This window comes from Toxotes jaculatrix, chromosome 17, assembly GCF_017976425.1.
Source record: "Toxotes jaculatrix isolate fToxJac2 chromosome 17, fToxJac2.pri, whole genome shotgun sequence".
Taxonomy (NCBI): domain Eukaryota; kingdom Metazoa; phylum Chordata; class Actinopteri; family Toxotidae; genus Toxotes; species Toxotes jaculatrix.
The window spans coordinates 4,036,342-4,063,874 of NC_054410.1; the positions used below are offsets into that span (position 1 = coordinate 4,036,342).

At 39.3% G+C, this 27,533-nt stretch overlaps 1 protein-coding gene and 3 gene segments (V, D, J or C); all 4 read right to left on the bottom strand.

Moving 5' to 3' along the window:
• LOC121196834 overlaps positions 1-27,533 on the bottom strand; it is a 61,632-nt gene that overhangs the window by 14,116 nt on the left and 19,983 nt on the right.
• LOC121196839 lies at positions 13,349-15,078 on the bottom strand. The gene is made up of 3 exons (XM_041059986.1): positions 14,924-15,078; positions 14,554-14,832; positions 13,349-14,003 (listed from the first exon to the last, which is right to left on the bottom strand). Exons 1-3 carry the CDS (start codon positions 14,973-14,975, stop codon positions 13,576-13,578), a joined length of 759 nt encoding a protein of 252 aa, XP_040915920.1. The 5' UTR covers positions 14,976-15,078; the 3' UTR covers positions 13,349-13,575.
• On the bottom strand, positions 17,339-26,169 carry LOC121196837. The segment is given in 7 exon segments: positions 17,339-17,669; positions 17,771-17,877; positions 18,010-18,033; positions 18,142-18,489; positions 20,024-20,070; positions 25,656-25,956; positions 26,064-26,169. Coding segments are annotated over 7 exon segments (903 nt in total).
• On the bottom strand, positions 23,100-24,745 carry LOC121196840. The segment is given in 2 exon segments: positions 23,100-24,039; positions 24,184-24,745. Coding segments are annotated over 2 exon segments (453 nt in total).

Sequence of the window (27,533 nt, forward strand, 5' to 3'; positions counted from 1 at the left end):
CAGGCACTGATGTGAGAAAAGTCTTACTCTGAGGAAAAGCAAAAGGCTCAGGCTGAGGAGGAAGGGTGTCTCTCTGTGTCGGTTAATTCATCACCACATCCTCATGATGAAAGCTGTATAGCATGAGCTGTGCCTCCATCTGTCGGTAGAATCTGGTCGTCAGGATCTTGCTGTACTGTATTTTGCATTCTGAAATATAATTAACTGAGCTTTAGCAGACTTTGCATGCCCAGGCAACCACCTCAGTCTCCTCTGTAAGACATGATGACAGCGTCAGACAGGACAGTCATTATTTGCCTGACTGCGAGGGGTCAATTGTCCCCAACACAAACATAGGTAATATTATTGTATAAGACATCTCTTTTTTCCCCCAAAAAGTCTGACATTATTTATGACGTCTGATGTTCAGTTGCAACCAGTGATGCTCATCGTCAGTTGTTCATTTTGATTAAGTTGATGTAAACTAGTTAAAATGATTTGTTGATAAATTGATTAGTTGATTGTCTGAAAATTAACGGGCAGCTGTTTTGATAATCGATTAATCGTTTGTTGCTGTATATTACATTATTATTACATTTAATAAATGTATTTATTATCACAATCCTTATAATTTGCTTTTACTGAGTAAATTTATACACTGCTGTGACATAAAAGGAACAAAAGCATATATTCTAATCAACCAACATGCATGAGGAAGACTGTTTTTCAAAGCTTTGATGTAGTGTCACATGGTTTCAGTGGTTTCCTGTTGGTGTTCTGTTGTCTGCTGCATCACTATGGAGGTTTTTGTACGACAGAGTCACCGTCTTTATTACTGTGCATACTTGCTGCTCCAAAATATTCTCCGCTGTCAGCGTATGTCAGGTTCTGGATGTGAAGAAAAGCTGTGTTCTCTCCATCTCCAGTCACGCTGAAGCGGCTCTGAAATGGCGTCTCAATGCTGGGATTTTTATACCTCATATAGCCAATCAGCTTTAAGGAAGTGTTTCCTGCTGAGCGCTGATACCAGAGAATCATGTCATAGCTCTGGATTTTATGAGTGAGGTTAATTTTGACTTCACCATCTGGTTTTCTTAACAGGTCAGTTGGAGTCTGAAACACCTGTTTTTCTTTATTGAGGGAAACACCTGTAAAGAGAAGACACAACCATTTTAAGTTGGGCCTTGATTTCTTGATAGTAACAGATAAAACCTCAGTGTGCGCTTAGATTAAATTTCTGGGAAAGCAGTAGTAAGAAATAAGCAACCAGTGAAAGTGAATGTAAAACATCTTTTATCTGGAAAAAACTGGCTTAACGAATGAATGATACCTTTAATCCAGAACACAGGGAGGATGGCTATGATGAGACGAGATGGCATCATGTTGAATATGAAAAACCAACTAGAGACTCTGCTGCGTTTTGTGGGTCAGGAGGAGGAGGAGGAGGAGGAGGAGGAGGAGGAGCAGGAAGTTATGAGGAGAAATCAGAGCCTAAGTTGACTACACTCTGTAGTCAGTTTGTCCATGTGCACAGAAAAACTGTACATCATCACCAGCCTTTCTGATGAGAGCAGAGGAAGAGTGATGGACCCGAACCTGCTGAACCCCTGATCCCGTTCACCTTACCTATGCGATGACAAGGATAATGGTGATAGTTAGGAGGCTACTCTTTCTAAATGACTGTACTGAATATGACAAAACTGAGCAGAGACACGAGGAAATGATGTAGAAATCACATGACAGAGACCTTGACTGCAGGTGGCTTGTGAAGATGTTTCCAAAACTTTACTCAAACCCACATTTGATAAAGGATGGTGTTTAGTTTTTGTGTTGTTCTAAGGGGATCGACCTCAGTGTGTGTATCGAGCAGCACAGTAGTACATCGCACTGTGCTCAGACTCTTTCAGGTCCAGTATAAACAGAGAACCATTCTTTGCTGTATTTCCACTTAAATCTCCAGTGATGTTGAAATGTTCTTTATATGATTCTTCGTAGTTTTTTTGGCTATAGTCCAAATATCCAATGAGTTTTAGAGTCCGGTCTTTAGGTGACTGCTGGTACCAGAGCATCACTCTGTAGTCAGTTTCTTTGTGGGTACAGACAAGCTGCACATCATCACCAGCCTTTCTGATGAGAGCAGAGGGAGACTGATGGACCTGAACGCCCAGAGAAATACCTGCTGGAAGCAGAGTTGAACAGATTGTTGATTTAAGAAGTGAAAATAATTGTGGTGCATCTGATTTCTTTAGTGAAGCAGTTGTTACCTGTGAGGAAATAGCAAAAGAGAAATCTAATCATCATGTAGAGACCTGACATGGAGCACTGAGTTTCTCTAAAGTTATGAATGAAATGCAGTATTAAGTTAGGGGTCTCTGCTACTAGTGCTTCCTCATTAAACTGAGGCATTTAAGGAGGAAGCTAACGTGATGTAGACAGGAGGCGGATCTATATAGAGTCTTGATTGCCCCAAAGATGTTTTGCTTTGGACAGGTTTCATCACATACTAGAAATTTTACAGGTCTCATTTAATTAGCATAAACCAGAAAACAAACAGAAACACTATTACTTTAGCCTGAGATGATATGAGTGTGTCAAACCAAAACCAAACCACAAAAGCAGGTGTCTGGCAGCAGTTCATTCACTGTCTTATACAAAACCACTGAGAGTTTTTGTTCGGTTCAGAGGGGATTTTTGCCAGGGTGTTTCTCTTGCTGCACAGTAGTAAACTGCACTCTGCTCTTGTCCTGTAAGTTTCAATGTAAGAGAGGCATTCTTCGCTGTACTCCCACTCAAATCCCCAGTGATATTAAAATCCTTTTCATACGACTCTTCCATTTTAGCATCTTTGAAGTACAAGAATCCGATGAGTTTCATAGCTGTGTCTCCAGGTGAGCGCTGGTACCAGAGCATCATCCAGTAGTCAGTTTTATCATGGCTGCAGAAAATCTGCACTTCACGACCAGGTTTTGCGATGAGATCAGAGTGAGACTGACGGACCTCAAGACCCAAACAAACACCTAGACAGCAAACAAGAAAAAAAAAAAAGAGAACAAACTTAGTTGTATTTTGATAGATCATGGAGGAAACTGTTTGTACACACATAACCTAGTTCTGTCTGAAAAGGTTTTTACCTGCTAGACAACAGAAGAAGAGGAAGCAAATCATTTTGTTCCTCAAAATAAAGGACTTGTTGAAAACTCTTGCACGATATGTCACACTACATATGACAGTGTTGCAGATGTAAGTTGCTGGGATCATCTTCATATCACAATGACTCTGATTCAGTGGATGCTTTTACTGAGCTGGCCTAGGAGGAAAAGGAAGTGATTAAAAAAAAACATCATTACTGTACATAATCTGGCAAAGATGAAAGCTTCAAAGAAAATGCAGCTGGCTGGGAGGGGTCTGTTCAAGGCTTTAAACCATAAATGGTGATGGGGTTAGCAGTTTTTGTATAAAGGAGAGAGAACGTAGAGTCACTGTGCATAGCTGGCTGCGCAGTAGTAAACAGCACCGTGCTCAAGTCCAGTTATTTGAACTTTGAGAGAGCCATTCTTTGCTGTGTTTCCACCCAAATCTCCAGTGATATTGAAATGTTCTTTATATGGCTCTTCCATTGTGACAGCTTGGTAATTCAAGTATCCAATGAGTTTCATTGCTGTGTCTCCAGGTGAGCGCTGGTACCAGTACATTAACCTGTAGTCAGTTTTATCATGGCTGCAGAAAATCTGCACGCTGTCACCAGACTTTGTGATGAACTCAGTAGGAGACTGACTGACCTCAAGACCCAGACAAACACCTAGAAAAAAAAAGAGAGGATCAATAATCACTGCAGAAACTAAAGATAAAGTGCTATTCCTGAAGGGTAAAAGTGATTACCAATGAGCGACGATAAAAAGAATAATGTTGGCATGTTGACTTCCTGTCTGAATGAACACAGGACACCGAGGGGCTTCGTTTGCTGTAGATTCTTTGTCAGAGTCTTCTTATGAAATCTGCATCAGCTACATCATATCTTATAGTGTGTGTGTGCGTGTGTGTGTTAAGCAGAGTATTTCTTGAGCCCCAGTGCCACCTACTGGAAGATGTAACAGTCAAAACACTCACCAAATTTATTGGCAAGCAGTTTTTGTTCAGCTGCTCAAGCTTCTCACATCACTGTGTTTGCTGACAGCACAAAAATACACAGCGCTGTCGTCAAGCTGCAGGTTGTTCACAGTAAGAGCCCCGTTCTCTACAGTATCTTTGATGGCTGAATATTTGGTTTGAGGGCTCTCCCCATAGTCTGCCTTCCCTCCATAAACTGTGTAGACAATGAGGGTCATGGTCTCCCCTGGACGCTGCCTGTACCAGTACATCTGGGTATGAGAAATATCTTTGTTGTGGCTGCAGTTCATCTCTGCAGAGTTGGACACATAATTCCAGCGGATTTTAGGGTATTGGGTCACATCCTGGCAGTGAACTGTGTGGAGAAAACACAAAAGTACCATGAAAAAGTTCTACCAATAATGTATCAAACTGAACCTAAAATGCATTCAGTTTTTTGGTGCAGGTAAAAATGAAAATCTACACATCTCTTCTGCTGCTAGGGAGTAAATTACATTTTTATTTCTTGTACCTTGAAGCCACAGAGATAAGACAACAGATGTGATGAGAACGCAAGTCTTCATAGTGATCCTGTAAACATTAGATGCAGCCCCAGAAAACATGATGAATATCTGAGGGATGTTAAATACTGGATTGGTCTAGTGAAGGCACCGCCCCTTAAAAGCTGATTATAGTGGCTAAGTTTCAGTTTCTGTCATTTGAGAATCTACATTTCAGAGCACATATCATGCAATTTGAAAAGTAAGAGCAATCTGACATTTTGCAAAAAAAATCTATCTATATCTGTATAGATATGCTGTTTTAAAGAACAAATGCTGTTTGTGCAACAATGCAATGACCATCATGTTGTGTTTTCTGATCTGATTGTCAGACTGGTTATTGGTACTGTCATAACAGTATGCCTTTTTTTCCACTGAGTGACGACTGTCTATCTTTATGAATCATTAAAGTCATAGTGCTTCCTCATGTTCTAAACATGTCAACCATCATGTCAATGATATACTGCCACCTAATGGAAGGAGGAAAAAACAACAGATCTGTAAAAATCCCTACATATCAATGTACACGATAATCAGTTTGTAAAAAGCTGCATTTAACTCGTAATGTTACGTATCTAATGATGCAGTAGAAGTTGTTGATTTGTTGAAAGTCCAGTACTGAGTTTGATTTTTACAGATTTTGTTTGACTTTGGGGGTTGAGTTATGTGATACAGTATTTACCAATATTGGCTTGTAAAGGAGGACACAGCAAGGACATTGTTGTTGTCTTGTTTTACTCTGCATAGTAAAGAACATCTGCAGATTAATTTGGCATTAGTAAAGCTCAAGTAATATGTGATTTCAGAGAGTTGGACAGTCCTTTAATGCTTATTTGCCGTAATGTGAAGGTTAACATTTTTAAATTTTGAGCTATAACACTAAAAGTACTCTTTATAACAACTGTTTCATAGCTGCACACAAAGAACCTCCCATTATAATCTCTGATCTGTATTAGAGGGAAGACCGACGTTGGTTAGAACGGGTTAATACAGGTGCTGTGAGCTGTAGAACTGAATGAAAAATGTGTATTTGGGAGGTTTTTGTGTTGAGAAGCAATGACATGTAGCACTGTGGTGACTAGCAGCACAGAAATACACTGCACCGCTGTTCAGCTTGAGTTCTTCAGTTGTTAATGTGCAGGTCTGATCTTTAGTTGCAGCCCCTTCAATTTTCACATTCACTTCAGCCTCAGGATATCCTTGGTTCACATTCATGTATCCCAGGAGCTGCAGCTGTTTGGTCTTCGTCTGCTTGTACCAAAAAATTCGGGTATAGTCCTGAATACTGTGTGAACAATTGATTTTGGCTTTCTCTCCTGCCTTGGTGTGCATTTCAGCTGGAGACTGTTGGACTTTGTCGCTGAGAGAAGAAGCTACTGAAATCCAAAAAACAAAACAGTACAAACAATTTGCAGTCAGATTAAGCAAGAATGAATGCAGAAAAACATCACTATCTTTAATTACAAGTCTCCTTCTTGAATCTCTGGTTTTCAATTTCTGTATTGCCAGAATGTATTTTTAATTTCAGAGCATATATCGATGTTAATTAATATAATAAGCGTTTCATTGTTTGCAAAATAACAGTAACAAATAAGACTTTTTGTTACCTGATACCAATAGAAAATTAAATGTTATACAGAAGAAAATGATCATGATGTTGTGTTTTCTGTCTCTATTTAAGATCCTGTGTTTTCACGTCAGCATATGCTGCTATACTAAATTTCTTAAATCTCCTTTCCTGAGGAAACCCTCCAATCAGGTAAAGAACACAGTACTATAAGGTGGGAGGTGCCATAGTGCTTCCCTCGCTTCTCAACATTAAAGCCATCTTCCATCACTCTTCAGATTTCCTCTTTTCGTTGGCAGTTATGACACTTGTTTATTTATCTAAACTCAATTCAAAATTTCTTTAACAAAAGATATAACTTGATGTTTAAGAGTCCAGCTTTAAACTGTACAAAGTGAGCTGGGCGGGGCAACAGGTTTCTGGTGTATTGGTGACACAGATGTCAGCAGCCCGGCAGGAAAGGCACACTCTAGTGTGGAGGAGTTTCATAACTGAGCTACAACCAAGACACCAACTAGATCCAAAATGGCACTGGCTATTGGAAATCACCCCAAGTCATACCGAACGTTGCATAGATGCACATGAGGAACCTTCCATTATAATCTCTTATCTCTCAGACAAAAGACCAACATTGGTTAGAAGGAGGTAAAACAGGTGCAAAGGGCTGTGAGCAATAATAGAGATTTAAAAAAAATGTGTGCTAGGGAGGTTTTTGTACTGAGGAGCAGTGATGTGTAACACTGTGATAACTAGCAGCACAGAAATACACTGCGCTGCTGTTCAGGTTGAGTTCTTCAGTTGTTAATGTGCAGGTCTCTCCTTTAGAGGCAGCCCCTTCTATTTTCACACCCGCTTCAGGTTCAGGAGTTCCATGGTTTACATTCATATATCCCAACAACTGCAGCTGTTTGCTCTTTAATTGCTTGTACCAGAGGATTCTGTTATAGTTGTCAATACGGTGTGAACAGCTGATTTTGGCTCTGTCTCCTGGTTTGTTGTAAATATCAGCTGGAGTCTGTTGGACTTTGTCACTGAGAGAGGAACCTGTTGAAAAGACATGAACCAAAAACAAGACACAAAATATAAGAAGAAACTGATAAATTCAGCAACGTAATAAAGTAAGATGTAGCACTGTGTACACTGTACCTAACTGCACACAGTTTAAATGGTAAACAGATGTAAAATAAAAAAGTCTTAAAATGTTGGTGACATTACCTGAAACCAGTGCAATGTTCAATGCAGTACTTAGTAATAAGACGTTCATGTTGTCTTTTGTGTTTGGTTATAATTTTTCTGTTGCTATGACAGGTATCCTCTATTTCCGACCTCCTGCTTGAGTAAATCCTGTCAGCAAAATAAACCTGAGCTCTGTATGTGGGTGGTGCCGTAGTTTATCCTCGGCTTGTCATCATTCTCATCATGTGAGCTACCAGTACACATCAACAGCTCAGCATGAAGGTCTGACTGAAGATATAGCACCACCTTGTGAAAGGAGGGAATACAGGTGCAAGAAGCTGTGAGGTTTAATACTGAGATGGGAACATGTGATGTGCAGGTTTTTGTACTGAGGAGCAGTGATATGTAACACTGTGGTAACAAGCAGCACAGAAATACACTGCACTGCTGTTCAGGTAGAGTTCTTCAGTTGTTAATGTGCAGGTCTCTCCTTGAAGGGCACTCCCTTCCATTTTCACATCCACTCCAGGTTCAGCAGTTCCATGGTTTACATTCATAAATCCCAACAGCTGCAGCTGTTTGTTCTTTAACTGCTTGTACCAGAGGATTTGGTTGTAACTCTGAACGCTGTGTGAACAGCTGATTTTGGCTCTTCCTCCTGATTTTGTGTAGATATCAGCTGGAGTCTGCTGGACTTTGTCACTGAGAGAGGAACCTGTTGAAAAGGTATCAAACAATATACAGTCACATTAAGTTAGAATCAGTGGGAATAAATAGTATAAATGTGATATATTACCTGTTAAACAGAATGTCAGAGCTGCTAAGTGTATGATGAGTCTGATCATGATGCTAACAGAGATGAAAACAAAGCTATAATGATAACTGCAAAGTGAATAGAGGAGGAATAGAGGATGTTGAGGAGGAGGAGGAGGGGTCAGTGTTATGGACGTCACATGCTCTTCAGTGGATCTGTTCAGCATCCTGCTTTGTGTGTTAACACAGACCGTTTTAATGCTGATATCGGTGGTGATTTCCTGCTGTGAGCGGTAGTTAGAAGCAGGTGTGGTGTGCTGTTCTTGAGTGTGAGTTTATGTGGTGGATTATCAGAGAGGGTTTTTGTAGAGGAGAGAAGGTAGTTGACTCACTGTGTCTACTAGCTGCACAGTAATAAATGCCACTGTCTTCTGGCTGTCTGAGTTTTAGCACCTTAAGTTGAGATTTCACTGAGCCATCTCCAGTCACACTGAAATGCTCTTGGAATTGCTCCTCAATGGTTGGGTTAGAATATAGAATAAATCCAATGAGTTTAAGGGCAGAGTCACCCACTGGTTGCTGGTACCACAATATTACATTGTATGAACTGACTGAATGGTTGCAGCTGATTGTTTCTGAAGTATTAGGACGTCCTAATATTGATGATGGAGCCTGGTGGACGTTAGTCGTCAGCAAAGGACCTGTGATGAAAAAGAAAACCATGAATAAAACAGAGATGGTTAGAAAATGTGACTTTTAGTGAAAAGTTTGTATTCACACCTACAGGAGAGCCAGAGAAGCAGCACAGCGACCGTGCAGAGGGTTCTGATCATGATGTCTTTGTCTTCCACTCTGTCTCTGCATTGACTGACAGACTGAACTGATGTTATGGGATGAATGTAGAGGGGAGGAGATATATGGTGAGCAAGCCTCTGGTTGGCCTCATGCTGTGGTGCAGGACTTTATTTATAAAAACTGTAATGTTTTAGCCAATTGACAGAAAATGAATCGACTCAGAATCTGATAAAGTCACTTATCACTTCAGATTTTCTTGTTTTACAGTATATCAGTGTAAATTGAATTTCCTTAGGTTTTTGACTGTGCATGAAGTACACTGAACTCACTGTCATGTCCATGAAACCAGTTTGTGACAACTTTTGCTTTGTGACATGGTTCATTATTAAGCTGGAAGTAGCTATTAGAAGATTGTAAACTGTGGCCATACAGGGATGCACATGGTCAGCAACAACACTCAGGCTGTGGCATTCAAACAATGAGTTATCATATCATATCATATCATACATAGCTAAAACTAATGTAGTCTTATACAACAATCCTGCAACAAATCTTACCTTCCTGAAGGTTGGTTCAATTGTATGATTATTTTGGAGGATGTAATTTGTGGTGTATTGTGATTCAGATCCATCCCCCTCATGTCCATGTTATGTTTTCTAATTAATTCCTTCTCATAAAAAGCTCTTTCCCTTTCTCTCAAATCTGATATGAGTGATTTTCATGCTGTATTTTATGTTCTTCCATTTTATCATCAGTGTGTTTATAATGAACATGAAAACAGTATCTCATCATGTGAGCTACCAGTACACATCAATAGCTCAGCATGAAGGTCTGACTGAAGATATAGCACCACCTTATGAATGGAGAGAATACAGGTGCAAGAAGCTGTGAGGTTTAATAGTGAGATGGGAACATGTGATGTGCAGGTTTTTGTACTGAGGAGCAGTGATATGTAACACTGTGGAAACTAGCAGCACAGAAATACACTGCACTGCTGTTCAGGTAGAGTTCTTCAGTTGTTAATGTGCAGGTCTTTCCTTTATTAGCATCCCCTTCTATTGTCACATTCACTCCAGGTTCAGGAGTTCCATAGATTATATTCAAGTATCCCAGGAACTGCAGCTGTTTGTTCTTTAATTGCTTGTACCAGAGGATTTTGTCATAGCTGTCAATACTGTGTGAACAGCTGATTTTGGCTCTTCCTCCTGGTTTGGTGTAGATATCAGCTGGAGTCTGCTGGACTTTGTCACTGAGAGAGGAACCTGTTGAAAAGGTATCAAACAATATACAGTCACATTAAGTTAGAATCAGTGGGAATAAATAGAATAAATGTGATGTGTTACCTGTTAGACAGAATGGCAGAGCTGCTAAGTGTATGATGAGTCTGATCATGATGCTAACAGAGATGAAAACAAAGCTATAATGATAACTGCAAAGTGAATTGAGGAGGAATAGAGGATGTGGAGGAGGAGGAGGGGTCAGTGTTATGGACGTCACATGCTCTTCAGTGGATCTGTTCAGCATCCTGCTTTGTGTGTTAACACAGACCGTTTTAATGCTGATATCGGTGGTGATTTCCTGCTGTGAGCGGTAGTTAGAAGCAGGTGTGGTGTGCTGTTCTTGAGTGTGAGTTTATGTGGTGGATTATCAGAGAGGGTTTTTGTAGAGGAGAGAAGGTAGTTGACTCACTGTGTCTACTAGCTGCACAGTAATAAATGCCACTGTCTTCTGGCTGTCTGAGTTTTAGCACCTTAAGTTGAGATTTCACTGAGCCATCTCCAGTCACATTGAAATGCTCTTTGAATTGCTCCTCAATGGTTGGGTTAGTATAATAAACATATCCAATGAGTTTAAGGGCAGAGTCACCCACTGGTTGCTGGTACCACAATATTACATTGTATGAACTGACTGAATGGTTGCAGCTGATTGTTTCTGAGCTATTAGGACTTCCTAATATTGATGATGGAGCCTGGTGGACGTTAGTCGTCAGCAAAGGACCTGTGATGAAAAAGAAAACCATGAATAAAACAGAGATGGTTAGAAAATGTGACTTTTAGTGAAGAGTTTGTATTCAAACCTACAGGAGAGCCAGAGAAGCAGCACAGCGACCGTGCAGAGGTTTCTGATCATGATGTCTTTGTCTTCCACTCTGTCTCTGCATTGACTGACAGACTGAACTGATGTTATGGGATGAACGTAGAGGGGAGGAGATATATGGTGAGCAAGCCTCTGCTTGGCCTCATGCTGTGGTGCAGGACTTTATTTATAAAAAACTATATGTAATGTTTTAGCCAATTGACAGAAAATTAATCGACTCAGAATCTGATAAAGTCATTTATCACTTCAGATTTTCTTGTTTTACAGTATATCAGTGTAAATTGAATTTCTTTAGATTTTTGACTGTACATGAAGTACACTGAACTCACTGTCATGTCCATGAAACCAGTTTGTGACAACTTTTGCTTTGTGACATGGTTCATTATTAAGCTGGAAGTAGCCATTAGAAGATTGTAAACTGTGGTCGGCAACAACACTCAGGCTGTGGCATTCAAACAATGAGTTATTATATCATATCATATCATACATAGCTAAAACTAATGTGACTCACTGTGTCTACTAGCTGCACAGTGTTCAGTGAAGGACCTGTGATGAAAAAGAAAACCATGAGGAGTGCATGCAGAGTGCCAGACCTGTTTGGCTGCCATAAGGCATTGTGGGGAGGGGTCAGATTCATTCTCTACCCTGGCAACTTTTGATAAAGCACATCTGAAACTAACTGCCCCCAAGATGGAGAAGAGTCAAAGTGGCAGTTTCTCCTTTTAGTCCTCTGTGACTTAATGTAGATTTTGATCATCGTGTTTTTACCAAAATTATCTTAGAGACAGTCAGTGTCAGTCTGTGTGATGGGACATGTGACGTTACAACAGAGATATGAAGGGTTGCATGTGGGAGTGTCACTGTATTATATGATTTTCTGTGGCTGCACTTGTGGTTCTCCTACAGTAGAGCAGATAAATACCGTTGTTCAAACAGGGCACTGGGGTTTTTGTTCAGCTGTCAAGCCTGTCTGTATCGCTGTGTTGACTCACAGCGCAGAAATACAAGCCTTGATCTCGTGGCACCAGATTCTTCACTGTGAACGTCCCACTCTCAGGGTCAGACTTGGCGGTTGAATATTTGTCAGCCGAGAAACCCTGTTCAAAGTCAGGTTTGGTGTTTGCAACTGTGAGCACAATTTGTTTCATGGTTTTTCCGGGCCGCTGTCTGTACCAGTACATCTGGTAGTAGCCAGCACCCTTGGTGTGGCTGCAGTGTATTGTTGCATTTTCACCCTCTTTTTTCCACAGTATGTCGTCCTGGGTCACATCACTCCCGTCAATTAGACCTGTGTGTATAACGGTAAATGTTACGACTATTGAACATTTTAAGTTGCATACAGCAGACTGTTTAAAGCAAGGTTTTCAACTTGTGCTTGTTAACCTACCAAATGTAAGAGGCTGTGATGTAGTGGGTAAATCTTACCTTTTATACAGAGCAAATGTATTAAAAAGCTTTGGAGAACAAGTTTGATAAGGTCCATGTTTTGCTATTCAGAGACTGTAACTGTCAGTGTAGTCAGAGATCTAAACATTTGCATGTAGGTGTGTCCTATCTGCGATGTTCTGTCATCCTGTTGGCTTCTGTATGAACATACACATGGTGTAACTGGGAGAATTTGTGGTGCTTGAGGTCCCCCTACAGTACATGAGAGATTGCAACTTGGCTTTTGTTCAGCTTTATCTTATGGCTCCAGATTCTGTGAACTCTCCAAAGTCACGATCAATTCCACAGGAGGATATTGTGAACATAATTCCCCCACAGTATGGAAGCCTGGTGGACAGTAAACTAAACTATTTTAAAACCACCATACTTCGTCAACTTCTGCTCTCGTCCTTTAAATAAAGGTTTAATATTCTGATCTTACCTTTTATTCAGAGCATGAATACCAAGAAGCTGAGGAGGCCATCTTTAATAATGTCCATGTTCTAAAATTTAGTTTTATATATGAAGAGTTGCAGGTAGGTGTGTAACAACCTCTGTTACCTGCTGTATAAGGTCAGCTTTGATGATGTGCTGAACTGAACACAATGTGAAAAATGATGGAGGATCAGGCTGAACATGCAATATGAAGCAGTGATGGAGACGTTTTAACATGTGATCAGACCTGATGTTGAAATACACAGTTGTGATGCTTCTCTGTTGACATTTATTTGTTGTTTATCTATATAAAACAGAGTGTAATGAAAACACTTTGAACTTTGAGTGTGTTTGGATCCAGGTGCTAGACACTGTATACACAGAGGTGATGGTGGTTTGTAGACAGAGTACTGTCATTGTAACCATCAACTCTAAATCTTGACACATCAAATAAAGAAAAACTCTTTAATTACATTAAAACAGAACTTTAATATGATGAAAATAAAATGAAATTTCATTTTCTTGGCTCTCAAGAAACACGGTTGTAACAACTGCTATTATTTATTTGAATCTTTTTTAAGACTGGCATGCACAGGGAGAAATAAGCTAGCAAAATAATCCACTATTGCACAAGAAAAAATTATATGAAATAAATCTAAACAAAAAGTTAAAAGTTAGGGCTTTATTTTTTCTGTCTCTGACTTAAGATAATTTTAGCCATTTGTATATAGTTTCCTCCACTAAAAGGATTGTTGTCTTCTGTTCGCTGTTACACACACGCAGTTGGGTATTTGTGCAGCTGTCAGAGTCACCCACATCACTGTGTACGCTCACAGCACAAAAATACACTCCACTGTCCCCAGGCTCCACCTTCTCCACAGTCAAAGATCCAGTCTCAGTATCGCTCTTCTTTGTTGGAAATTTGTCCTTGCTGAAGCCGCCTTCATATTCAGGATCGCTGTACGCAGTTGTCAAAACTATTTGCTTCATTGTCTCCCCTGGCAGCTGTTGGAACCAGTACATCAGCCGAAATGTACTGCCCTTAGTGTGGTTGCAGTCCATTGTGGCATGGTTACCCTTGTCCACCCACAGCACAGGAGTCTGGGTGATATCGCTGCCATCAATTAGACCTGCAGGGGTAAAAAAGGGTAAATAACCAGCAGTGACTCAGTTTTCTCTTGCAGACAGAATAATTGTAATTAAATAATTTCGGTGAATTTATTTCTGCAACAAAGAAGAGTCAAAGTTAGATAGTTTCTCCTCCTCCAGTTTAATCCTCTGTGCCATAATGTACCGTACCTACAGTACAGAGCAGAGCTGCAGAGAGTTTTATCAGACCAGCTGTGATCATCATTGTGTTCTGAGCTCAGTGAACCACAGTCAGTGTCAGTCTGTGTCTGTGTGATGGGAGGTGTGACGTTACCACAGAGACATTGTGAGTTGCATGTGTCACGACTGAGGCCTTGTTTATGTTCCTGAGCCTTTTAAGTCTGAGTTCAGCAATAATAAATTGTAAATAGTAAGTGTCAAATGTTTAAAGAGCTGATGAACTCTTCAAAGCCACAGGTGTTCAGGAGCGTGAACATCTTCTGTGTCAGGCAGGCAGACAGATAAAGGATTTTGTATTGACTCGAGGGGAATGTGCAGCACTGTGCTGACTGGCAGCACAGAAATACACACCACTGTCGCTTAATGAAAGATTAAAGATCGAAAGTTTGGATTGTTTTTCGCCATCTCCGTCGAAGCTGATTTTTCCTTTTGCACTGTCCTCGAGATTTACGAACTTCATGTTCAGATATCCCAGAAGCTTCAGAGCTCGTTGTCCTTCCTGTTTGTACCACAGGATGAGGTCGTAATTTGTTATGCTGTGCGAGCAGCCGATCTCACTGTCCACAGATTCACGAATTCTCTTAATGATGGAAAGAGGTGTTTGGACGACCTGTTTGGAGTGAGAGGCACCTGTGGGGCGGGAGAAGCACAGACACTGTAGAAACTAAAGGCAGTAGCTGTGCAATGTCTTGCTTGTATCAGGAATACAGTTTTTTCTCACCCTTAATCCACGGCAGATAGAAGAAGCAGAATAAGCAGATCACTAACATCATGTTAAAGACAGTGTGACGCTCCTGTCCGTTCAGCAGGGGTGGATTTGATTGTTGATGTTCACTGTCAGAGTGTAATGAACAGGGGTGGTGTCAGTGATGTACACCACAGCTACCTGTATCCGAAGAGAAAAGCTCTGTGTTCACATTGTCAGTTACAGTGTGAGTAAGTTGTTTTCTTTGAGTCAGTGTTTGAAGTATGTGTCTCCCCCTGTTGGTGTGATGAACGCTGTCGGTGCGTTCAAATCAAGTTTACAAAATCAATACCTGATGTTGCCTCAGATGAGTGCAGTATTTTGTAGGAGTGTCATATGATTGTGAAACATAAAATGCATGGCTTGATTTGAAGAAGTGGATCAGAAAATAAAACCCTTCCAATGAACAATTTTATCACTTTACTTTAAAAATGACTTAGAAATTCTTCCTTACCAAGTGATATCAGTGTACTCCTCTGCTCTTATGTCTAATTGTGCTTCAAAGACCCTGTGCATGAACTCAAGGTTCAGAGGTTTAGTTGACTGTAGTGTAGCTCTTGACTGACTGCTGTGCTGCAGGTTCATCCAGCAGATGTCACCCTGATGGTCTCTGAAGTCTGCAGACTGGTGTCTGCTGGTGCCTACAGATGTACAGCCCCCACTCTTTGTCATCATGTTAAACACAAGCATACGGGGACAGTCGAAGTGACAAAGTGAGTCTGAGCCTCACTGGTAGTAACAGTGTAGGACAATTTAAAAAAATTGTCACCATTTTTATTCTGTTTTGACGTCTGAGTGTTAGTAGCATTACACCTTTCTCAAAGCTTGTGACGTGAATAAAGGACTGAGTTCGAAACTGAAAACATGCCCTTTCAGCTTGGCTCTTTCTCGGTCTGAGTATTAGACTTCATTTTACTCACTTGCTTTATAACTTTGAATTTGGTTTTTATAAAGTACTGTGTGTCATCTTTGCCTTGCATTTAGTGCTCATAAGGAAATAGTATTGAAGATTACTGGTGTATTTCTTCTGGTGTTGACTTTGAATATAATGCAGAGTGAGAGTATTAAATTCTTTTTTTTTTTTAAACACATGGATGGAAAAGGGCAACTATCAGAGGGATAAAATTAACTTTCAGATGTCAGACCAGCAGTGTTTCTGTTGGTGTCTCACACACGTTTTCCTGTTTATCTGACCTGAGCAAACACAAACATATTTTTCAAGGAAGCAGCTGCAGAACGTAGTGTTATTCCTCAATTTGCGTCCCAATGGGTTCTCTACTAAATGACCTTGATGCGTTTCCAATATAGTCATAAAATGCGTCTCAATATATACAGTGATTCACAGATCACAAGTGATTGCTGTTTATTATACATTACTGCTGATAGTCTTTAGTCTGCAGCTACAACAAGATGCGTTTCACATGTCTCTTATTTACTGCATCATAAAACCTCCACGTGCACAGTAAACAGCTGTTGTACGTTACACAACACATACTTAAGTTAATAGTGTTGCTTCAGTTGACACAGAAATGGAGGCCCATGAGCTGTTTGCTCAGACACACGCAGTGTGGGTGTGAGCTGGTGCAGAGATGCAGGTGCGTTGTGCGAGCCGGAGGTTGTGGTAATGTGGAAGTTTGCACATCCGTCATTTCTCAGCACAGAGAACGATCTGCAGGCTGCTCTGTGACCACATCCTCTCCTTTGCTGTTGCTCTCTACTCCTCTTCACAGTTTCATGCCCCAGTTTGTCTTCTCACCAACACCAGCTCTGACCTTTTTTTTGCACACAGAGAACTTTTATTTCCTTATACTCTGAACATTTACTTTCTTTCTGACAGTGTTTGAGCTAAAGGAAGAATTTCCTTATTCACAAAAAGAATACAAGCTTACACTGACTGTGTTTGTGCAAAATGGAAAAACTAGATATGAGTCAAAGAAGCCCATTTTAATGAATTCAAGTTCGAATGATTTCACAAAAAGAATGAAAAATACAGATTAGTCGATGGAATTTAACTTCAGTTCAATTTACTGGCAAAACTTGAGTCACCTTTCAGTTTGTTCATTGGAAAAACTTGTCATGAAGAAAATGAACCTGCTTGTGAAGTTTTCCTGAGCTGAGCTGTTTCAACAAATGTAGGTGGAAAGAAGCAGATTTCTCAGAAACCAGGCACTGTAGGCAAGCTGCTAAAAATACCTCACAAAATGTGATGTTCATTATAGAATGAGATGTGAGACGTACTTTATCTAACACTGATAGAAACAGTGTCTGATATGGAGATTAACCCATGCCCTGAATTTAAGCTGTGTCTGGAGATGTCATGAGAATCATGAAACTCAATAAGTCACTCAAAACAAACTCTTTCGTAGAAATAAAAGCACATGATTGGCGAGATCCACTGAAATGCTTTTATTTAGAAGAAACTTTAGCAAGCAAGTATTTTACAACCAAAAACAAATGCACAGAATTGTTATCTATAAAATTTTAATCCAAAACTATTTGCATGTCCGTTATGGCTTTAACATTACAACAAGGATAAGTACAGAACTGTCCATCTAGACTTTGAATGGCTCATTGATATAAGTGCAGATGCTCAGTAACATACAGCTTTGTGGAAATATAACTACTGCGTTTTCAATTTTATTTACATAAATCAAGATAATCCATCTCCCAGAGTTCATTTGCCTCAGCTCAGCTCTCAGTCCTTCTGCTTTCCAGCTGAACCCTGAAACAGGCAGAAAGAACACAGTGTCTTAATGTCATGAGCTTTTTTCAGTACCTTTTTATGTGAAGGACGGTCAGTCCAAAGTGTTGGGTGCAACAAACCTGAAGTTTCCACACCAAGAACACTACAAAGGCTCCATAGATGCTGCTCTTGATGATAAAAACGCTGTATGAGAGTTTGGCACTGTGTGTGGCCCTCAGATATTTCTCTGCAGAAAATTCAAACACTGAGATGAGTTACAAGTTTCAAAGAGAAAATATCCAGTGCACTTTGTGGAGACAGTTTATGTATGCAGCTACTCTTGGTTTCTATGCACAGAAACACAGAACAAGATATTTACCTCTGGTGAGGAGGACAATTTCATCTGTTAGAAAAATAAGAGATAGATTAGACAATAGCAGATGGTTGTTTACATGTATGTCCGAACAAAAAGATGAGGTTTGGGTTATTTCTGAGTTCCAAATGAGCGTACCTTTGCCACCATCAATATGAGATGAAATATTCTGATATGTACTCCCATCGTAGAACTTGACAGTGCACGTGAATATACTCTCAGGTTTGAACCAGTCGTCGGCAGGGACTCTCAGCCTGCTGGTGATTTTGTAGTACTTGCCATCCCGCCAGGCAGCGTTGTCAGTTGCCACACCTTTGGTGACCGTCTTCCCGTCAATCTCCCAGTGCACAGTAACATGGTCTGGGTAGAAATCCTCGGCCACGCAAAGCAAGGTCTTCTTTCTGCTCTTGTCTTTCTTGCTTCGACACTCCTTTTTTGAAGGTTCAATCACTTTCACTGTTGGTGCTTTGGGTTCACGCTTGTCTTCTGCAAGGACAAAGAAATGAAATCCCTAAATTAAAGTTGTATGTAGATCTACAGTAAACCAGTATCCAGTACCTAACTCTAAAGCACATGTGACTTCTTAATACCACAATTTAGACATGAACACTGGGGTAACACAAAATACAGGAGAACGTTTTCACACTGAACATTAACATACAACACAACATGATTATTACAGGTGACATAACACACACTGAGCGTTATCAGCATTTAATTTCTTCACGTTTGTTTTAATGAAGTTTTATGATAATCTTACCAAGAACCGTCAGCTTGGTTCCCTCTCCAAAATAAGCAGGAAAAGTACCAGAGCACACTGTAAACTCACATGTAAAAAACTGACAAAAACCTACAGTACAGGGGCTGAATCCACCTCAGACTGTCTCAAACTAACTCTTTTAACTGCATCTGTGAGTTTTTCACAAGACTGACCATTCACAGTACAGTCACTGTAACACGTGTGTGATTTGTGAACTTATTATTGCGACTTAAATACACTTTTCCTCTCACTTTCTGATGCAAAGAAATACATCCCCTCAGTGCCAGTTTTTACAGCTTTAAAATAATATATGAACCATAACAGTGTCTTTACAGTAACAGTTGTCTAACAACTCTTTTAACCACAGATTAATATTATCTGTTTAGTTCATACATTTTACATTTTCTTTTGCAGGTTTAACTTCAAGCCTGCACAACAACGCAGGACAGTGTTTTTCCAGCCCTAAACTTAGCTCAACAAAAAGTTTGCAGAAGACATTTATGAACATGATTTTCATAGTTTTCTTACCCAATACTGTCAGTTTGGTGCCACTGCCAAAGTACGCTGGGTTTACGTTGTTCACACTGATACAAGGCTACAGAAAAACAGCTCTTCCACTCCACTATTGAAAGCTGTAGATGATTTTTGTGCTCTTTTTTTTTCATAAAAACTCTAACTTTCATAAAAACTAACTAACAGTTAACTGGGCATATAAAACTCTTGAAGACATGCTTTTAACAAATTAAATCTCTTCTTGACAATTTTAATTGCCAATTTAAGGTTAAGAGACTAAGATTTAAAAAAAAAAAAAGCAAACAAAGAAAACTAACATGGTAGGAGCTTATTTTTCATTTGATCTTTTCATATATGTTAAGTTAGTATATATCAATATAATCTTACCTAAAACAGTAAGTTTAGTTCCAGCTCCAAAGTAAGCCTCTGACTGGAAACTCACAGTATTTCACAGAGCTGATAAGAACTGGCTGTGAGTTTAATATTCTGGGCGTAGAGCCAAATGTTTTATTACCGCAGTACTTTTACTGGAGAACATAGATAAAGCTCTTTTTTTTTTCTTTTCTTTTTTTTTTACTGGCATAAGTCAAACTCTGCTTTAACTTCTTTCATACTTTTAAATCAGTACATTCTGGTTACCATCAAATAAAATGTCTAATAAGTATATTCTAAATATTGTCTATAATCTTAACGTACAGATAACCTGGGAATCATGATCTGTGAGATTATTTTTGCAGGTTTTCTTACCTAAAACAGTGAGTTTAGTTCCAGCTCCAAAGTAAGCCTCTGTGTATGAGCACAGAGACTTTCAGCTGTAACAAAACTCTTCCTATTGCCTCTCTTTATCTCACGCTGAAATTATTCCAACTTTTTTACTCTTTCACATGTGAAAACTTTGACTTTAATCTACTCTAAGCTGCAAAAGTCTCAAATCTTCTTCCATTAACTTTCACTTCCTAAACATTCACATCCTTTTGTGACTGTTTTATAATTATTTATCCCAGTAACAACCATAATCATGATTTAATGCTGACAATAACAGTGTCTGATATGGAGATTAATCCCTGCCTTGGATTTATTTAACACCTCTGAACAAAATCAAACCTTAATAAAATTTACTGACCTTTAAAATGTTTTCTTACCTAAAACAGTTAACTTTGTTCCTCCACCAAAGTAAGCCTGTGCACCAGCACCAGCGTCACAGTGCACTCAATCAGTGCTCAAAACAGCTTTTACTTTGCTTCTTCATGTTTTTTAGTAACTTTCCTTAAACTTGAAAAATCAACAACTGCTGCACCATAGTTTGTTTTTTAAATGCTGTATGCAATACAAAAAACAATTTCTCTCAGCATGCAACCTTAGGCCTTCATATATTTCAGTTTTCTTGTAAGTGGGTTCACAAGCAGAAAGTTTGATGTTTTACTTACCAAGAACTGTCAGTTTTGTTCCAAGACTGAATTTGTACAATATGTTTCTTACCTAAAACAGTTAACTTTGTTCCTCCACCGAAGTAAGCTCCAAGACTACCAGTGTCACAGTGCATTTAATCAGTGCTCAAAACAGCCCAACACGCTGCTTTAATTGGTTTCATTACTATTTAGTTGTTCTGAAATGTAGTTAATGGTCTGAAATGTCACTTTTCTTTTAACCCAGAACATCGTTTGTTGCACCACAGTCTTGTTTTTGCAAGTTCTATGCAACAAAACCATTTTTCCCCAAACCACAGACCTACTTTAACTCGTTTTACTTCTGTAAGAACTGAATTCATGAACAGAAAGTTCTACTTACCAAGAACAGTCAGTTTTGTTCCTGGACCGAAATAAGCTTCGTAATTGACACAGCGTTTAAGCTTAACATCAAAAAGCTCTGAGCTGAACTTTTTCCCAAGTACATTAGGATTCTTAAGGCAGCACTTCAGTTACAAAGCTTATTACATTTGCTCCATTTTAATCACCCTGACTTACCCAGAACAGTCAGTTTTGTTCCTTTTCCAAAGTACGCTTCGGCAGTGTTGTCACGGTGCAAAATACTGAGCATGAAACTCTTTTGAACAGTTTTACTAATACTTCTGTTGTATTCTAAGACTCTAAAGCAATGTGAAATTTACGAATACACAGTAATAAATGGAAATATTTACCTAAAACAGTCAGTTTGGTTCCTTGGCCAAAGTAAGCAGGCTGATTGTTGGTCACAGTGTTTTCTGTTCAGCTCAATATTTCAGCTTTTCCATAACAGCAGCTTTTACCTCACTTTCACACCATTTTTGAGTTGGTTTCAGTGAACTGAAGTAGAGAAAGCTCTGACTTACCTAAAACAGTGAGTTTTGTTCCCTCTCCAAAATAAGCTTGAGTTCCAGTGTCACATTGACTGTGTCCTCTACCAAAAAGTCACAAAACTTTCCCAAATCAACATGTTGAGACATAGTCCAATAATCCAGAGGATGGAGGTTTAAAAACATTCAAGATGAGCTTCATAACGTCCATAATGTGTGTCAAAATGAATAAAAGAAGAATACAAATTCTCTGAATATTTAAAAGTAATTTTTCAAACTTTTTCCAGCATATTTTCTGCATTTAAATGGACAGTTCAGTGTCAGAGTGTCCTGCTGTCCCACAGACCTTCAGAATATTGAGGTTTTCTGCTCTATCAACTGTCCCAAGTTACATGTTGTTGTCTACACAATGGGTGTTAATGGGAGGAGGTTTTTGTACGGCGGCTCTATGGAGTTGTATCACCGTGCCCCCCCTGTCCCCACGGTGAAAAAGCATCACACAAAAACCCGCAGTCTTTTTCTTTCTCTCCTCTTTCCTCCCCCCACCCAGCTTCTCCGTATCTCAGCCTCCATCTCTCTCTCTCTCTGTGAGAGCAGCTGTGCAGGTCGGGCTGACTGACGGCTGAACGGGCTCCAACCTGACTGTTGCTATTTCTGTGTCAGCTAAGAAAAGAAGCAGGAGGAAAAGAGAAACTAGTTTTTGTTTGTGTGTGTGTGTTTTTTTTTTCTTGTAGCTGCTCAGAGGAAGTGACATCTCATGGTCACACCTCTTTATCCACCCACTGATCAGTGCAGAGACACACATATACTGAGGAACACTCACTGACTCATGTGACTTGTACTGTAGGTGATCCTTAACTTTCTCCTTTTGTATTCTAATTTTAGCTTTTAAAAAAGCTCAGCATTAAATGTCCCTTTAGTGGGGAAAATGGCAAAAAACAATTCAGTCTATCACTCATCGGATATTTAATTTTAACAATAGCTTATGCAGCTACATATAATATGAAAGTTGTCCCTTGTACTGATGTACCCACAGACAGTTATTACCTGTCTCTGCAGTCCTCCTCAACTCTGTGAAGCCTTTTAGCATCTTTAAGCTCATTGTTTCTGTTTTTGGCTGCAACTTTATTATTGTGGTCAATGCAGGTTTGAAAACAAACCAAACCTATATAATGACTTGATAACTGACATGACAAATTATGATGCAATAATATTAACTGAAAACAACTTTAACTTCGATTAAATTAATTTTGAAAAGGCAGTTTTCATTATGTCTTAGTATAATCAGTTATATATGTTACATTAGTCTGTTCACTGTATAATCGTATGTATCTGTTCCTCAACAACATATCACTCTGTCCTTACAATAATATAAACATTATGATATTATGTGAATGGTACTAATAGTTAATGGCCTCTTTTTGTGACCAGTGTTTCCATATTCAGACCACTTCTCAACTGTGTCGCTCTCTTAAATAATTTGACTGGCCACCTCCTACATACAGCATTGACCTAACTTTGTAACTACCGCGCCTAAGTGTAATCTCACATGAACCCTGTAGAGGTCAGTGTACGCCATCCTCTTCAAGTTGATATACTTTCATCTCATCAGGGTGCACACACAAAATTAAATTATATGAAAAAGTGCAGGGTTGAGGACAGAGTGACACAGTAGAGTATGTTACTGTATGTAGGAATATAGTCGTTTTGTTCACACTGCAAAGTAACAGCTATCTCTCTGCCACCACTGAATACAAACTGGTGGCTTTTTACCCAGAAGGGGAAATCTGGAAAACAAGTAAACAGAGCAACAAGTAAACAACAACTTGTCGTATAGTATAGCATAATATGGTATTGTGTATTTTACTACAGTATAGTGTAGTGTATTTGGGTCATGCACACCTGTGTAGTCTATTGAAATCCAGTACAATTGTTGTACCATAAAAGCTACTGTAATTGTACTTATATTCTTTTTTGTCGCTGTCATAGAGATGTTCATTTAATTATACAGTAAGTTTACTATATTTAATTAATATTAACTAATAGCCCACTGTTGACCCAGTGTGTTTTCTTAACCTACTTTAGGGACAAACCTTATCATACTTCTCTATTGTATAAAAACCAAACAAGCCACAGCTCCTTCCTGCCTGCATATCATCTGTTACAGACTTGTTATTTGTATGACTGTCTGCTCTCTGTGCATCACTGTGACTGGCAGCACAGTAGTAGGTGCTGCTGTCATTCAGAAAGAGCTCAGTAATTTGAAGAGAGAAGTTGTTTTTGGACGTATCGATAAACGACTGGAAGTGCCCCACAGTTTCTTGGTACTCTTTGATCAGAAACTCCATTGGAGCTCCGTGGTGGTTTTGTCGGTACCAGTACATGGTGTAGCTGCCCATGCTGAACCCCGGACCCATGCTGCACTCCAGCTTCACTTTGACTCCTGGGTGAGACACTTGATCTCCAGACTGAAGAACAACAACAGTGAGACCTGGAGCACACGAAGAATGTTTTATTGTGTCTGTCTTTGATGTACAGAGCCGTGAATTCACATAAATACGTTTGTGATGGAAACCTGACCATCGCAGCTCTGGTTGGACAGTACAGCCATTTAGAGACAAAACAAAAAACCCACCTGAGTGTAAAAGAAGGGACAGAGTAAGGACGGAGACGAGCATGTTGGTGATGAGCCTTCCTGCTGCTGAATGACGTGCACTCACTCATCACTCTGTTCAGCACAAAGGAAACCTGAGGTCACATGATCATATAATTGAGACGTAAGACTGACTGTGGTTCTCATTGGCTGTTTCCAACTGAAACAACCAGTGAATACCTCACAAGGGATGTAACTTAATTTTTTATTCCATTCCTCTTTTGATGATCTTACAATGATCTTGTGATCATTGTAAATTGAATATCAAAAAATGTAATAATAGATTAAGCGTGTGACAGTAATTATTTACTAACTTTGTGACAGTGTGCACTCTTGCTTTTATCTGCACACTGAGAAACTTTCAGTAGCATTAACAGGACATTCTGTTTATACATCCACGATGAACACCTGTACAGTGCAATAGCAGTTATCTCATTGTCATACTGAGCTGTCTACTGTACATAATCTCTCAATATGAGTACACAAGTGTCTGTATATAGATTAACTCATCACCCATACAGTATTTATTACCTGTACCAAAATCCTGTAGGTACAATACATAGTAATAATTTCACTTGTATATATTGTAGATAGTTTGTTGTCCAGCTCTTGTCTGTATATAATTTATTATTATTTTTTTTTTAGAATTTAGAAAAGCCTTTATTGTCATTGAACGTCTAATTTGTTTAGTCTAGTTGTTTTGTTTTGTTTAGCTTTATCTGTATAGTATCCTTGTATCCATAGTGTGTTTACTGAGAACCAGCTTGCCTCTCAGGATCCTGAACTTTAAAACAACGGAGGAAACAGAACAGGGTTTTTAGTCATGGGGTGACATCAAACCACATCACTGTGTACTGGCAGCGCAGAAATACACTGCTGAGTCTGTTAGATTCACACTGTGAATAGTCAGAGTTCCCGCCTCGATGCCATTTCTTGTAATCACAAACCGACTTTCAAACTGCTTCTCGTAGTTAGACTCAGTGCCAATAAAGTTGTATCCAATTAAATTCATCAAACTCTCTGTTTGCTGGTACCATAACATTAGATTAAGACTGCTGCCATCGTGACTGCATTTAATTTCTACCCTGGCAGTTTTGTTGACTATTCTTGGATGAGACGGCTGAAACTTCACACTCGTTGCTTGATCTGTGGGGAAAAACAGAAAAAAAGCAGCTGATACAGAGGCCGTAATGCTAAAACAATCAAATAAGTGCTAAAAACACTTAACAACACAATTAAATAGCTGTTATTTTGTTTGTTATTTTCATTACATGGAAGCAAGACGAGAAGAAATCCAATCACAGCTGAAGACATCTTCTAGGTTTGTGCCGCTGCAGGAAAGCTGCAGCTTAGTGAGAGTCTGTCTAAAGAGAGATGCTGTCTCTTTTGCCAGTTTCTCATTTGCAGGGACAGGATCAGGGTTTTTGTGAGGGAGTGGCATCAAACCACATCACTGTGTACTGGCTGCACAGAAATACACAGCAGAGTGTGACAGGCTCGCTTCGTTTATAATCAGAGCTCCTTCCACTGCGCTTTTTCTCGTCATTGTAAACTGTCCTTTAAACTGCTCCTCGTAGTTTGGGGCATTTTCATATCCGTATCCAATGAGGTTCAGAGCCTGACTGTCCATTCTCTGCTGATACCAGAGCATTACTACAAGGTTAGTATCATCATGGCTGCAGTTAATATGGACTTCAGTTTTCTCCTTCACTATCTGCGGAGGAGATTGGTGAAATGTTGCAGCGTTCACCTGACCTGTGGAGAAAGCAGCAGCAGACGAGGAGTCAGTGCGGTGAATTTAAAAAAGCAGGTTCAGCATAACTAAAGATGAGCTCCAAGTAATTCAGGATGAAATTTCTCACATGAAAACCAGAGGAAGAGAAAACCAAACGTTTGCATAGGTGAAGGCATTGTGAAGCACTGATGTGAGAAATGAGTTACGGCTTTGGAAAAATGAGACTGAAGAGGGAGGGCGTTGTGTCTGTGTCAGTTATAAATAATATGATAAATACTTCATGCCATGTGCTGTGCCTCCACCTGTTGGTTGAATCTGTTCAGGACAGTAATTTGCATGAATGCAGGCAGTCGTCAGAAAAAAAAAAGATGAACACAGATTGTTGAAACAATTGACCAGTAATATATATTTGAACCCTCCTGTTGTGTTTTAACACACAAGATTTACACCTTTAGCGTTTGAATTCAATACGATGGTTTACCTGCTAAGTAACATTACTCCATAACTATGATATATGTATAATTACTTTGCTATTTTATGTACCTTAGAAATCATTTTCCTTACAGTGTACACAACATTTTTAGTTTAAAATAGGCACAATTTTGTTTTACTGCGGGCGATGTCATATTTTCTGCATGCCACTCTACAATTGAATTCTTGGATTAGATCATTTTAATTTTTATTACTATACTATACTATTATTTTACTATACTGTTATTTTTGTTTTATTATAATTTTTATTATATCATGATTGTCAGCATTTGTTATGTGGTTCTCTGCATAAACAACCCACAATTCCTAATAATACCACAGATATACATTACAAAAAAAGAAAATGATGCAATGAATCCTTGTTTGATCAGAAAGAATTAAAGGTTTGCTTCACACGTCTAAACTTGAAAATGGGTCAAATTTTGACCTGAGCTCAATAGTTCAGGTGAATTTTTATTTCTCTCTCCTCACTTCCGTTAATAGAAGTGAAAGAACCTGTGAAGTAAAAGTCACTTACATTGTGTGGTTTAGGTTCTCGCTTCATTTGATTAATGTTGTCAGGTGTCAGAACGGTAAACAGCCTGTCTGCAGTATGTTTTTGTCACAGACCTGAGGTCTGCCACAGCACTGTGTAGACTGGCAGCGCACAGATAAACAGCCTCGTCTTTCTCCTGAACACTGGGTATTATCAGAGACCACTGCTTCTCATTCACTCTCACTGCTTGAAAAACAGATTTAAATTCTTCTTCAAAGTTTACATTGGAAGCTACTAAGTAAACTATGAACTGCATATCTTTTCCTCTCTGCTGCCTGTACCAGTACAGATAGTCATAGTCGGTGTCATTCTGATAACAGTGCATTTCTGCCGAGCCATTGGGAAGCTTGGAGATGTAGTGCGGCCACTGAGTGATCAACACTGACTGAGAAACACCTGAAAGACAGAAAACAGAAAAAACTCTTTAATATTAGTTTTATCTTTACATGTTTTTAAAAATGCTTTTAACTCAAGTAAAATCAAATCAAATACAGGTGATTAAAATGTGATGAGAAGGAGCCATATTGTTTTCATCTCTATAGATATTAACTTTACCTGCAGCCCAGATGA

Coding starts and splice junctions, on each gene's coding strand:
- LOC121196839 (XM_041059986.1), bottom strand. CDS start 14,975: ATGATGTTAGTGATCTGCTTATTCTGCTTCTTCTATCTGCCGTGGATT. Junction 14,833..14,923: donor CTATCTGCCGTGGATTAAGG/GTGAGAAAAAAC, acceptor CCCGCCCCACAG/GTGCCTCTCACTCCAAACAG. Junction 14,004..14,553: donor TCTTTCATTAAGCGACAGTG/GTGTGTATTTCT, acceptor TTACCCCTGCAG/GTCTAATTGATGGCAGCGAT.